Below are 15,019 nucleotides of genomic sequence, written 5' to 3'. Positions count from 1 at the left end.
TCAATCAGAGAGACAGACAGACAGACAGGCAGTATCCTGGTCTTACCAGCAGAGGGAGATCTGAGCACATCTGGACAGGCGTGGGGCATGGTTTAAAAAATATACAGGCTTTTATTTACGAGTTACAAACACAAAAACACATTTCAATACGGGGAGGAAGTTTATTAATATTATATAATATTCTGAGGGCTGGACCCAGAGTTTAAAAAGTACAATGTCACCCTTTAATTATAGGGAGTTAAAGGTGACTTCATTTGACTTTAAAGTACAGGTGTTGGCACTTGTTTAGAACGATATATATAGAGCTGTATGAAGGACAATAAGTAAAAATAAATAAATGCAGAAATAAATATATACATAAATAAAAAAAAATAAATAAATTATGTATTTATCATTTATTTCTGCATTTATTTATCAATACTTGTGTCATTTTTTGTCCTCCATAGATCTGAGAGGTCACAAGATGACTTGTTTATGTTAATTACTTTCTGATTTCTCTCTAATAATTATTTTTTGCTAGTGAAAAAAGGGGTAGCACTACATTAAAGCTTGGTATTAACATGGAAGTGGAATAATGAGTTGATAATACAGAGGTTATAAATAAATAATAACCCATGTAATTACCAAAGTAATTGCCAGGTAATAACTTGGTATTAACAGTACATCTGGGTAATATTAGAAAAAAGTTTATGTAACAGGGTAAAAACTAAAACTATGTAGTTATAGTGTAGTAATATTTAGGTAACAATACAATTGTTATATCAGTGCCATAGTTGGAATAAAAGCAGTAATATGGTGATGTTAATGGGGTAATAACCTGATAATAATGAGGTAATATACAATATTATAAATCATTAAAGTTTCGTAATTGATATGTTATTTGATAGCCTAATATTTATACAACTAATATTCATAACTAGTTTAAATAAACAATTTGATAATATTGCCCATCTTTTCTGAGTAAGGGTTTAGTGCAAAAGCAATTAAAGGCCTGTCCCATATAGAGGCCTGTTCCAAATTGATTGAAGTCAACTAGTTCTTCGGTATGCTGATACGGATAATTACACACCGGTCCAACTTCACATAGAGATACATGTTTTTACATCATTCTGATTTAAAACAAGGATTTTTTACCTAAAAAGGCAAAAAGAAAGACTTTCAGAGACGAGGCGTCGGGGTGTGAAGCTTCTGTTAAATAATGATATCAGGTTCATGTTAGCTGCTACAGTTATATCTTATAAACAATCTCCTGTTAGCATGTGTTATCTGTGACAGAGTAAGTCAACACAGCTCTGTCACTGAGTGTCAGGACAGCACAGTCAGGCCGCCATGTTGGAAATGTGACAATGAGAATAGAGACCGAACACTTCAATAAGTTTTTAACAGGATCATTTGAACACTGTGAGACGCTGCAGGCAGTTTCTTTTGTTAGAAGTGATAACGTTATGTAACAGCCTCGCCTCACAATCGCTGGCACACACACTTTTTACCTCAGTGTTTCATCATGATATGGAGGCCTAAATTATAACTAGCACAGTGCTATGTAGGCAGATTATGTAATTAGTAAAATATCTGCCAAATATGAACAAAGACATTTTTAAAGAACGAGGGATTGAGCTAGCAGAGAATATACGTATACGGGTAGAGGTATGTATATGTGTATATAGACATAAATGTATATGTAAATGTGTATAATTGTGTAAAGATTGTATCCTCTTTTTTGAGCTGTCAGTGGGCGCTCCCTGCTAAAAATAAAGGATAATTAAAATTGGATAATATATGGGTTATTATAATTTTAGATTTAGTATTGTCTTAATGAACTGTGTTTTCTGAGTTGTACTGTAATACTGTAAAAAAGAAAATACCTCCAACCTACACTGAGCCTAAAATAAACCAAACCCTGCGTGTATGTGTGTATGTGTGTGTGTGTGTGTGTGTGTGAATGTGATGAAACAGCCTGTCTAAAATAAAGAGTGTAAAGGAGACTAAAATTAGCTCTCGGAGACTCTGTCCTCACTGAACTTCAGCAGGTAGAAACAGCATCAGAATTATCACTTTACAGAGTGCAGACATGAGATAACTGACTATTTATAGACAAAATGATTACAAATCACGTCTAATACGATACCTATGTTGATATTATACAAAAGAATATATAAATATTAGGCCTGTGCAGTTATAGTTGTGTGTTAAGGTCAATAGCATTGCCTTGATCAGGACCCTGATGGATTCCTGACTGGTCACAGCTCATTGGTTTTAATCTTCCAGGTCCTCATAAAGGTTTTTAAGTTAATCAGTGGAGCAACCTGGACATTAACTGTCTTCAGTCTGAGTGCTGGGCAGTAGTGAACTACAAGTAATTAAACTAGTAGTTTAACTACCTTTTGCAGTAGCTTGCTGGTAGTAGAACTACATTCATATTTGCATATTGATTGAAGTAGTACTTATTCAGAGGTGGCATTAAGTATGTGTCTCAGTTTTCCTGTCATCCCCAAAATATGCAATTCTAATTGTGTTTATGGACCCCAGAATGCAGAAATATTCAAATACACTAGGCAAAAACAACACATTTATACCACATGCATAAAACTGCATGGTTTGTTCTCAAAACTGCATGTGATTACCATAAAGTGGGCATGTGTGCAAAGGAGAGACTCGTGAATCCATTTTCATTCAGATATCTTGTGGTCAGAGGTCAAGGGATCCGTTTGAAAAACCTACGCCAGTTTTTCCATCACCAAATCTAACCTACATTTAGAGCATTATTTATCCCCTTGTCCACACACTTTTGGCCATATACTGTGCCTTTGTTCAGCCAGTGTGTGTATATAATCCAATCTAATGGTAATATTTCTTTTGAAGGGGAAATTACTACAGCAATCACTGATGTGATATAAATATGTATAATTATATTTGTATATAATATAAATTATATTTGAACAACACAAAGAATATCTATATAAATATAACCGGGAGTGTTTGGAAGGTACGAGGTCAGCTTGTCATATCATTTTGTTTGTTTGTGTGTGCATTCGAGCTTGAGAACGAGTCTTACGTAGTTTCTCCAGGATTTCCTCGTCCGACATCTTCTTCTTTCTGGTTTTGTCCTGGGGGCGGGGCACAGAAGGTCCAGGGGCTGGGCTTGCACTGGGAGGGCTGCTGGGAGCTCCTTCTGCAGGGGCGGTGGGGGTGACAGCAGCGGCAGCGGCCGTCGGCAGGGAGATGGGGGAGGTCGCGGCATCTTTGGTCGGAGGAGGAGGGAGGGGCTCAATCACTGAGCGGGTGTATATCTGAAAGAATAACAAACGTTAAAAGTTACAAACAATCAAAATCAGAGAAAATTCTAATGACACCATAACAGACTTAAAATATATAAAATATATATAATATATCCTATTGCTGCTCTACACAAAGGGCCGCGCTGAGTGTGTAACCTGTCATGTAATATTTATTTGATTGTTTTTCTTTGTGGATTTGTTGATGGCGTGTTTCTTTGTTGAGTGTATGGTGTTGGTATGGTGCAGTGATGTGGACAAATTGAATTCATTAATTGATTGATTGATATAAAATATATATTCTTATCTAAACACATAATTAATGTATTCAAACTGAAACAACAGGCGGTCACCAGTCAGTAAATAAATAAAATGTTAAAGTGTAACTGAGCTGTGAGATGTTTGAGTCCCACTTCGCTGTCAGTCTAATGAGAGGAAAAGACGGATAACAACAGAGAGAGAGAGAGAGAGAGAGAGAGAGATCCAACTAAAACAGTATGTTTACCATGATAGATCAGCCTCATACAAAGCAGCAGCAGTGTTTGTGTGTGTGTGTGTGTGTGTGTGTGTGTGTGTGTGTGTGTGCGCCCTCGTGTGTGCACGTGCGTGTGTGTGCGTGTGTGTGTGTGTGTGTGTGTGTGTGTGTGTGTGTGTGGTAGTGGTAGCTCCAGTCAGGTGCACTACACTTGTCACTGTGGGAACGTTGTGGCGCCATAGAAACAGCCTCACAACCGCCAACCTGTCTGACAGTGGAGCAATAATGTGTGTGTATGTGAGAAAGAGAGAGACAGAGAGAGAGAGAGAGAGAGAGAGAGAGAGGAAAAGACATAAAAAAGGAATATGGGAAGTTGTTTGCTAATGTGAGCAACAGTGTGTGTGTGTTGTGTGTGTGTGTGTGTGTGTGTGTGTGTGTGTGTGTGTGTCTGTGCGACTGGAGTAAATAATATTAAGACGAGACAATCAGAATACTGTGATACTATAATAAAGTGATATTGTGATACTGTAATAAAGTGACACTGTGATACTGTGATACTATAATAAAGTGACAGTGATACTGTGATACTGTAATAAAGTGATATTGTGATACTGTAATAAAGTGACAGTGATATTGTGATAGTGTAATAAAGTGATATTGTGTGATATTGTGATATTATTGAGTCATTTCAGAGGTTGCAGTTTGTGTTGCTGTTGAACTGAATCGTGTTATACCGAGAAACGTTTCGGTTATTTTGCTTACCCCTTTAAACAGTGTGGACAAACTTTAATGTAGTAATACAGTAATTAGGCCAACCAATCATTTCATTTCACACAAATGAGATGATTCGCACAGAGTGTGTGTGTGAGTGTGTCTGAGTGTGTGTGTACGTGTGTTCTGCTGATTTGACCTTACAGAGAACAGAAAGCTTCTTTGAAAAAAAGAAATTCTAAATAAAAAACCTCTGCTTCCCTTGTGACCATCACACACATATGCGTGCGCACACACACATACACGTACACAAAGGTCCTCATGGTCTCATTAGAGAGCTGAAGTGAGACAGATGACAGGTCCATTTAAAGATTAATGAGTGTGAGAAATCTAATCAACGACTGCTACCTGGACATCAGTGAATGACTCATCTGGGACTGTTGCAAAGAGACAGTGTGTGTGTGTGTGTGTGTGTGTGTGTGTGTGTGTGTGTGTGTGTGTGTGTGTGTGTGTGTGTGTGTGTCTCAGAGGAACAGTACAATATTGTATTGTCGCTTCAGGCTGAGACACTATATGTTAAGTCCTTTCATGTCTTTATGAATGTTTGTGATATATCTCATATTATCATTAATCAATTGATTAATCAATATATCCAGTAAACACATTAAACATACAAAATTAGGTAAAGTTAAAAAAGTTAAGTAAACATTTGTTTGTTTGTGGAGATAAAATCCTTCCTTTTTTACTTCTTTAGTTGTCACAGTGTGCTGAGCTGATTACACTGAGTGCCAGTAAATGCAGCACTGTGTATAAAAGGTCTCTCCAGACTGTACTAACATTACTGGAAGACATTAGGTAAATGGGGTTGTTATTATTTCCCGGGTCAGGGGCTAAACATCACAGACATATAAACTCCAGACAGGATTAAAATCACTTAGTAGTACATTTAGTAAAATGGCCTCCATTCATGATGATTTCTTGTGGCTGGATGATTATTATTTTTCTTTTTTGTGAACTTTTTATTAATTTTCCTAGTCTAGTTCTAGACTAATATGTTATGGAGGGAAGATAACCATTGACTAATAGATAGAGTATGTTAGGGTATCGATCTTGTGATAATCCAATGGGAAAAACATTATCTGATGGTTAAATACCATACCATATCTCTGTATCATTTTGTACTGTATCAGTTGGTGATTATAATTGTGTGATCTTCTAATCAATAGCCTGTCCATCATTTTCCAAATCTGCTGGTTGGATGATTATCGCAAACTTAAACTGTTGGGAGCTTTTCTTGTAGCAAACTTTTTGTGCCAAGCATGGGACAGAAGGCCGAATATTTTGTTTAAGATCGAGCCGTATAATAATCTATAATCTGTAATTTTGTATTTTAGGTGTTTTATAAACCTACGAGCGGTGAGCATGTTGTGTGCATGACACGAAAATAACATCAAATCAATCATCATCATCCTCCCCTTGAGAAATAACTCCAGTCTGAGGACCTTTAGACCTGTCTTTCGCTTTGCCTCGTTTCTTTTTCTATTTTATTTCTAACTTTCATTTAGCAAGTATTAGCATTATTGATTGTCCCTCCTGTGCGCCTTTGCTCTCACATTTCCCTTCACTTTTTTACTTTACTTCAACTTCTTAAGGAGGAAATCCCAAAAGTGTTTCAACTTGTGTTGTCAGACAATTAGCATAACCATCTAAGCCTGTCTAACTCAGCGAAATAAGGGTTTATTTCAACTAAATTGGTGTTGGTGATTGTTAGAACAGTTTGAATTGTGTTTTTTGATTATCTGCTAGATAAAATTACTGGTTTTCTCAATGGAGTCTGGTGGGCCGTGGCAGCCATTGTTTTGGTCTAAGATGCTAGAGAGAGCAACACAGTGGCAGTGAATGTTGTATACAACTAAAAGAGTGTGTTTACCATGATGGATCAGCCTCATACTAAGCAGCAGTAGTTGTAGTGTGTGTGTGTGTGTGTGTGTGTGTTGTGTGTGTGTGTGGGGGTGCGTGTGTGTGTGTGTGTGTGTGTGTGTGTGTGTGTGTGAGCTTGAATGCATTGTATCAGTGCATATAGTATAGAAAGAGTGTGTGCATCCTTACTGATTTGGTGTGTTCTGGTCGGGGGGCGATCACCGGCGGGGGCTCAGCCTCGTCTTCATCCTCGTCCTCGGATACGGTTGCTATGGCTGGCGTCTCCGACACGGCCTTGGAGCTCTGCGAGATGTCACATGGAGAGAGAGGGCGGGGCCTCAGTGACATCATCGTCACGTGAGCCAGCAGCGATACCAGACCCATCATTGCTTCCTACTGTTACTGCTTCATCATCTCATCATGCAGAGAAGTCCTCCTGCTCTTCTTCTCTGCTTGATTTTTCTCAGAATTTAACCTTCTTTCCTTCCTGCTTCCCTGTCTTTCCACCCTTTTTCTGTCCCGTCTCTCGCCTTCCTCTCGTCATCACTGTGGATGTCTGAGAGCTCTGCTCATGTCTGGCTTCTAGTCACACATCCTCCTCTCCATCCCTCTCTTCTTCTGTCCTCTATCGCTTTAGTCTGTTGCTCGGCTGGTGGCCAAGCTGCAGACACAGGAAAATGGTGAAAGGAGGAAAAGATGCTGATTCACAATGCAGAGAGGGGTGGGGGGGGCAGAGAGAGGTAGAGAGAGAGAGAGAGAGAGAGAGAGAGAAAGAGAGGGGGGAGAGAGACAGAGAGAGAAAGAGAGGGAGAGAGAGAGAGAGATCTGGGGGAGAGAGAGAGGGGAGGAAGAGACAGGGACAGGGAGGTGGCATCATCCTCACTGCCTCCTCCCTTTTTCTCTTTATTCTCACCTTCATTCTTTAAAGATACCTTTCAGACAACATTTGCACTTCAGCAGAAAAACCTTATTTACTTAGTATGTATTATTATTATTATTATAATTATGAACTTAATTACTAAGTTTGTGAGCTGTGTGTGTGTGTGTGTGTGTGTGTGTGTGTGTGTGTGTGTGTGTGTGGGGAGACACACTGGCAAATCAAAAAGTGCACTTTCACATATCAGGTAGAATACCCGTGAACTGTAAAATACTGTATTATTAGTAAAATGTATATTTTCTGGAGTATAAAAACAGGGATTAGGTAAGCAGACTATTTATATGTACATGTCTGGAGGGGATATTTAATAAATAATAATCATATTAAATAAGTAAAGTTTCAGAGCCGTGCTGTAATCAAAGTCAGAGAAGGTCAGACACAAACACAAACTCCTGCAGCGTCGACCTTAAATCACCACAGGAAGGAAACCTGCTTCACCTTCGCCATTTCTTCAACCTGCACTTGTCTTCCTGTTCTCCTCTCACCTCTCCATTTCTATCACTCTCTCTCGTCTCACCCCGTCAGGTGCTCTCTCTCCTCAGTCACTACACCTCCTCTCTCTTCTGTCTGTCAAACGGTAGATTAAACCACTCCTTCTTTCAATCTCCTCATCGTGTCAGACTGCAGCTCTCCCTCCTTCCTCTGTTAATCATTTCATTCAGGCTCCGTTTCCCTTCAAGATCGTCTAATCTCACATTTACCCTCAAACTTTCCTTTAGGTCTCTTTCTAAAGAAATCAAAAGAAAAGCTGAGAAAAACCCTCATCAGCCTTGTCTTCTTGATTAACATGATGGTAATGACACCCCCCCCCCCATTAGTTTTATTAACACTTTAATTGTATGATCTTCTTTTCTTTTGCTCTGGCTAATTGTTGTGGTGGTTATTTCCAACTTGGATATTGGAGAAATAATCCCCTCTGTTTTCCAGCACTGGCACAAGCTGCACACAAATACCCATCATGCAACAGCACGGACAGCGAGCGGCTGTTCAGAAGAGAGATACACTGAGCTGCAGAGGTGCTTATCTTTGTAGCTTTCTTTGTTTCCCTGGCACAAAAGGGTGAATAAATAACAACAAAAAAACATCTGTATCAGTCAAATTGTTATTGTAAACATTGGTATCGGTGCATCACTATTAAATGACTTGCACACGGACATTCAGCTTACGTTCCAGTTTGCAGAGATATGCTGTTGTTGTGGTGTTGGCTATAGTAGCAGCACAGCTGTGGTGTGCTGGCTCTGGGAGGCCGTCTCTTCTTCTGACAACTTTAGCAACAGTTTGCAAACCCACAACAGAGCTGATGTTATATGACATGCTGTGTCGTCTTTCGCACTGGTATTGGATTTCCAGAATCGCTTACCTCCACCTTTAAATGTATTAGATTAATGTGAAGAAGTTATGCTACCACAGCCTCCACTGAATATGACGTCAGTGGGAAACGTCACTTTTGATGAACGATGTAAGGAGTGAGTGAAGGGAGACACTGATTATCAACATAAATATCACAGCGACTTTCTGGTACTTTCTCCTTACAAACGTCTGAAATTGTTTTCGGTGTTATTCATTCTCTTGATTTAAGGTCGACTGTTCCAGTCTCGGGCAGTAAATGTACAGAAACTATTATTACAGTTGGAGTGTGTGTTGACAGCAGCAGTCTTACCGTTGTGGTGGAGGAGCTGTAGGCGTCTGTGTTTTTATCTGCAGGAAAAAAACACAATGAGGAAAAACGAGGAAGAGCGAGATAATGTGTGTGTGTGTGTGTGTGTGTGTGTGTGTGTGTGTGTGTGTGTGTGTTGCTCTTAACCGTCTTTGCTTATGTCTGATGCTGTGAAGCTGTTCTGTAGCTTTCTTTGCTGTTTTGTGTTTTTGCTTTGTTTGTTGTTGCTGATGATTGTTGTGATGTTGTCTGCTGTTGCTCTATTGAATCATAATTCACACTGCTTTTATTTTTGTTTGTGTTTACTGTAATGAATGTGCCTTACATCATGATTATTGTTGTAACCTTGTTTCTTGGTTTTACACTGTTTTATTTCAGGCTGCCAATGTTTACACCTGCCCAGAGACTGCAGATGGAGCCTTTTGGAAAATTCTGATATATTTATAGCAACGTTTATTAATATGCACTGTCCCTGAGAAATAAATAAATAAACTATTGTGCGTGTGTGTACCTGTGAAGCTCATGTATTTCTGGCTGTTAGTTGTTTCTTTTGAGTCGTAGAACTTTAAAACATCGAGGACGGCCTGAGGATTCTTCTTCTGCTCCAGCTTGGTGATGTTGGACGTCTGTAGGAGCCGGGCCCACTGCTCCGGCATGCCCTACACACACACACACACACACACACGCACACACAAATAGTTTTACTTTTTTTCAGTCACATAACTGGGTCACATCTCCTTGTTTTCTCTTTCCACTCGTCTGTCTGGGTCAGTCCATCACACACACACACACACACACACACACACACACACACACACACACACACACACACACACACACACACACACATACACTCCTCCACTTCCTGCTCCATCACTCCATCCCTACATTTTATTCAGGTCTTATCTTTCTTAACGTTAAACCATCACATTGTCCATGCGTCCAATGTCTCTGTACACTGCTCTACTGTCGCCTACTCACTGAATTATATTTAGCTTTTGTTGATTTGAGTAAAAATGACTAATGTTTATGTGCATATAGATGTGTGTGCGCAGGAACTATGTCCCAGATAAAAGAAAAAGGAGTAGCACATATACACACATACACACACACACACATATATACACACACACACACGGTTTAACCCCCAGCTAAAAAAGCTTGGTCAGGCGGATCAAGTGAGTCAGCTAAACAAGGCGTCTTTGTCTAATGTGATTATTTAAAAAGGCTCATTTGCCAAGTGTGCGTGTGTGTATATCAAACACATACACACACATTTATGTACACACTTGCACGCAACAATGAACATGGGTCCTTTGGTAAGCAATTAAAAAGTGATGTAAACACACCAGATGCACAAACGCACACCACAGAAGCATAATGCGGCTGTGTTCGGCACATTTAGGAGTGTTAGTACACACAGGGGGACAAACACACGACACCACACAAACACACACTTACAGTAAACTCCCCGGTAACAGCGTCAAAGCCGACATGGATGGTGTGTTCAAAATCAGACGGCAGAGAAATCTCTGGACGCTCCTTCTTCTTGTAGGCTGAAAGAAAAAAACATTTTAAATCGTTTCTGATTGTCTGAAACACAAACAGTCAGAAACATGATGGGCTGTTTATAAGCCAAATGTATATACTTCTAGATATTCTTCTTTATCCTTATATCTTTAATTATTAATGGTTAATTTGACAGGGACAGACACAGTAAACATAGACAGACTGACACAGCTATCTGAAACTGGTGAGATATGGTGGTTCAACATGGCGGACTCCATGGAAGGTGACCCACGGCATCTGTAGATATATATAAAGCTCATTCTAAGGTAACGAGAACACAACGATTCTTATATTCAGGTGATTATACACAAAACAAACCTATAAATATTATATTTCTACCAACAGATCCTCCTAAATGTTACACACTGGACCTTTAAAGACATTACATATAAAAACTATACATGAGCTGTTGCAACGGCTGCACTCCTTCAAAACTTGGTACATTTTTGTTTTAATCTGTATTTTTGATTTTTGAAATTGACTGGTTCAGAGATTCTTGTATGTTTTTGGCTTTATTGCTGACACACGTTTTACCTAAGACAGAAATGGCCTGCATTAATCGGAAAAAGAAGCGTGGGGTTAGGATTAAAGAGCGGTGGACTTTGAGGATGATCCACCCAGCCAGATCGACCGGACGGAACCAGACAGCGGGTGCTGAGAGCCGGATAGGAGCCATGCTGGCCCAGCTTAAGGCTTCTCCTGGCTAAAGTCCGGTTTTGGATGAAATGGCACTCAGGCTGGCCAAGCAACGGGAAATCAGAGACTGTTGTGCCCACATCTTTATAGAGACCTCAACACTGGACAGGCGGGCCGTGTTCGGAGCCGACAGACCGCAGGATGAGAGGAGGCGGACTCATTGTTTATATTGACGATGCTTGGGGTTCAAACACAGTCAAACTGGATGGACTCTGTTTCTCTTTATGTGATGAAGATGAAACCATATTATCATCACTGTCTTTATTTCCTGGGTGTATCCATGTATGTATATAAATAACTCTATATATTGTAATATTTTATTCTATTCATCTTTAATATTATTCTATGAATTTTATCATCTTTTTCTATGTGTGCAGCATGAAGGAACAACAAACATTTAATTTAATGTATGCTTCGTTATACAACACAAGGCTGCACAACGATGAATTATTTTCCTTAATTCCTTGAACTGACCAAGACTTGGTAACTATCTTAAAAGTATTTAGGTAACAAGTTCCAGGACTTTGCTCCACTCACAGAAAAAGCTGTTTGAGCAAAAGAAGTTTTACAGAATGGATCTTGAAGCTGCTGAATCCTTAAAGACGGACGATTAACCAATAATTAATTTCCCTTTAGAATAAAGGTTTATGATAGGGATGAGCAACTACACCATCTGCATTGTTAATTTAAACCCAAAATTGATATTTATTAGAAATGATTACAAGTACAGATATTGACACTCATAAAAAGTACATTTTCTGTATTGGATATCCTTGTTTATGATTGAAAAAGGGCATAAAAAAGACCTAAAGAGTCCTAATTTGGCTCTCAAAGGCAGATATGCCATCTGTACCAATGCAATAATTAATGCAAAGTCTTTTTTTTTAAATCCCTTGAAGAGGAGATACAAATAGATCCAGGTTCATTAAAATTCCTGGAAAGGTCTTAAATCCAGAGAGAAACTGCAATAAGGGAAAGAGAAGGAAATACAGAAGCAAACAGAGCAAGCTCAAGCTTAGAGAAAGAGAAGAAATATGGAGAGACAAATACAGAAAAAGTGAGGAAAAAGAAACGAGACGCCATATGTTGGAGGTGATTCTCCACTGAGAACAGCACAGATCCCCCTGGGATGACTAACAATGATGCAGGACCACCAGCCTCCTGCAAAGCATCATGGGTAATCTGTCCCTCTCATACGGTGAGATAATTTGTCAACAAAAACAGGTTTGTGTTTGTTCCTCCACAAACATACTGAAGTTCCTGAGTAAATGTTTTCATACAGATCAGACAGCATGCATCATATAGAACAAATATAGCAATAATTAACCCCCATGAAGTTTAAAACACAGTACACTAGTAAATTACACAAATAATATTCAAAATATGTTTATTTGCTTTCTGATTGCTGCCACTCTCATATCTGTCCATAAGGTTACAGTCAGCCGCCAGTTATCTTAGTTTAGCACAAAGATTAACAGTGTGTGAGTACATGCATTTATGTATTGTCTAAAGTAGGCCAGCCATGTGATGTGAGACATGTTAAACTGTTGGAGCACTGGTTCCTCTGTCTCTGAGAGTGCATTGTTGAATTAACACTCCAACACTTTTATTTTGGTGAGTGAGTTTTATAAAGTAGCTTTCATTGTTAGTGGCTGAGTCCGTCTCTCCCAAGGATTTCTATAATCCAGCATTACAGTTAGTAATTTAATCTCACGGACATCAGCCTGTACCATCAGTACCAGGTGAGCCACCAAAACTAGACTTTTTTTACAATAAGACTTTTTTAACATAATTTTGAAATTTATCAGGGAGTGATGGAAGGAGCAGCCGCAGTGAGCGGTTAGATGAAAAGCCACAGGCGATGGGCTGCACAGCTTCAGTGTTTAATGTGGATTAATCTCATCTATCTTATTACTAAAATCAGTATCAGATTCGATGCCGATCCAGTATAAAGAGCAGGTTCCAGTTTCAGTGTAGGTGCAGTACACCAGCGGCTATACGGACACACTGTATGGATGATGCAACGGAAATAATTAGCTGGTTACGAGGAGGTTATGAGTGAATGCATCTGCTCTCAGTGCTGACACAACAAGGCCACACTCATCTGTCTCAATGTATAACACTGTAAACATGATGATATTCTTTTATATAATGTCTACTGCTGCAAACACTGCACGCTTCACTGAATGTTCCGGCCTTTCCCACTGGATCAGTAAACAATAGATAATAACTGATCATTGAATCTGAATTCTAGCACACTTTGTTTCCTGTAGCCGTCTGCTTGTTAAGCATACATAATTGTACATTTCATGTTTCCCCAATTAATTCAGTGATACATGTTTGTTATATTGTCTTGAAGTCTCAGTGACTTTATGCGTACCGGAGTTCCTCTGCAGTTGCCAGAGGGTACGTGAAAAGATTGTGGACTAACTCAACTAATTTGAAAAAAAAATGTCATTATCTATTCGGTTTTATTCTTCTATAAATGTTCAGATGCTTCAGAGAAATAAAACCGTCCCCTGACAATCACTTGCTAAATTAAACCTCTTTGTGAGAAACCACATTCTGCTACTTTATTATTATTATTATTATTATTATTATTATTATTATTATTAGACATAATGGAGAGTTTGTCAGCCACCAATAAGGCCGTTATAAAACATCACTAACACACTGCATACACCGGGAAGCTGTGAGGCTGGGTGCAACTTTTACACTTTAACCTATAATTAGAATATTATGTTTTACCTCATTTCATCCAGGAAAGGTTCCGTTGAGCAGAACGCTCTTCCTCATTACCGTGCTGCTTAACTTGGACTTTATAATGGCACAGGTAGCCTCTGTACGGTGGCCAGTTTAGGACATCCCAGGCTCAAACTCAGCTCTACACTGACTCTCCTCAGCTTTAATCAGGCTCCTCTGTACTCAGCCTCAGTTGGCCTTAGGCTCAGCTGTACTTCGACATGCTAACGACAAACACATCCATGCTAACTCTTTCTTACCAGCACAAATCATTTCTGCATCTCGTTACACCTTCAAAGCAGCTCAGAGAAAGTACAGCGAGTTGAACTGTCCTGCAGAGCGTCTGATAGCAGCGTTGACACAATAAGGCCAGACTCATGTAAACTGAACTACAGCGCTCTAATACACAGACTTGGGGGGGTTTGAATGTGTTTGCGGACTATTGATCGAGCTGTGTCTGATAACATAAACATGATATCTTGGAATATTTGTCAACAGCTTATTTGATTTTGATAAAAGCCTGGAGAAATGATGAATTCGAGCACTGTGTAAAACAAATTAAAGGCTCTAATTGGAGCCATTTTGTAAAGTGATGATAAGAAATGATGCATTTGAATGTCTAAAGTGGTTTATTTGACTAAGGATCATATTTCTGCTGCTAAAACCTCAGTCTTTTCTCTTTTGTTTGACTTTTGGACAACAACTGATTCAAATTTGAACATGTGTTTAAGCTTCTGTGCAACTCAGAAAAATATTTCTCGCTCAGAAGCCTACAAGTTGCTGCCAACATGCACCACAAAGATAAAAGATACAGTATCATTTGAGCAGAGGTCTTCAAACTGAGAACTCTTGGGCGAGACAAAGATACTGTGTAGTAAAAGGGAAAGATGCATGCAGGTATTCTGGAAACAACAGGAAGTCAGTTACTGTCCTTATCAACACTGGAGCTGCAGCAGCGGCTGTGACACACAGCTCACGGAGGCAATTATGGAAGCAATTAACAATTTAAGAAAAATTAAGCGAGTCTTGATATTAGG

At 39.2% G+C, this 15,019-nt stretch overlaps 1 protein-coding gene across 2 annotated transcripts in view; it reads right to left on the bottom strand.

The window, feature by feature from the left end:
• Positions 1–15,019, bottom strand: part of pak1 (p21 protein (Cdc42/Rac)-activated kinase 1) — a 63,015-nt gene that overhangs the window by 10,921 nt on the left and 37,075 nt on the right. For both annotated transcript variants that reach the window (XM_051397626.1, XM_051397627.1), the window contains 5 exons: positions 10,437–10,531; positions 9,487–9,634; positions 8,979–9,016; positions 6,571–6,684; positions 3,056–3,290 (listed from right to left, as the gene is read on the bottom strand). In XM_051397626.1, the coding sequence (XP_051253586.1) occupies positions 3,056–3,290; positions 6,571–6,684; positions 8,979–9,016; positions 9,487–9,634; positions 10,437–10,531 (630 nt within the window). The remainder of the gene's footprint in view (positions 1–3,055; positions 3,291–6,570; positions 6,685–8,978; positions 9,017–9,486; positions 9,635–10,436; positions 10,532–15,019) is intronic.

This window comes from Dicentrarchus labrax, unplaced genomic scaffold (assembly GCF_905237075.1).
Source record: "Dicentrarchus labrax unplaced genomic scaffold, dlabrax2021, whole genome shotgun sequence".
In the NCBI taxonomy this organism is placed as follows: domain Eukaryota; kingdom Metazoa; phylum Chordata; class Actinopteri; family Moronidae; genus Dicentrarchus; species Dicentrarchus labrax.
This window is presented reverse-complemented; position numbering and strand designations above follow the sequence as displayed.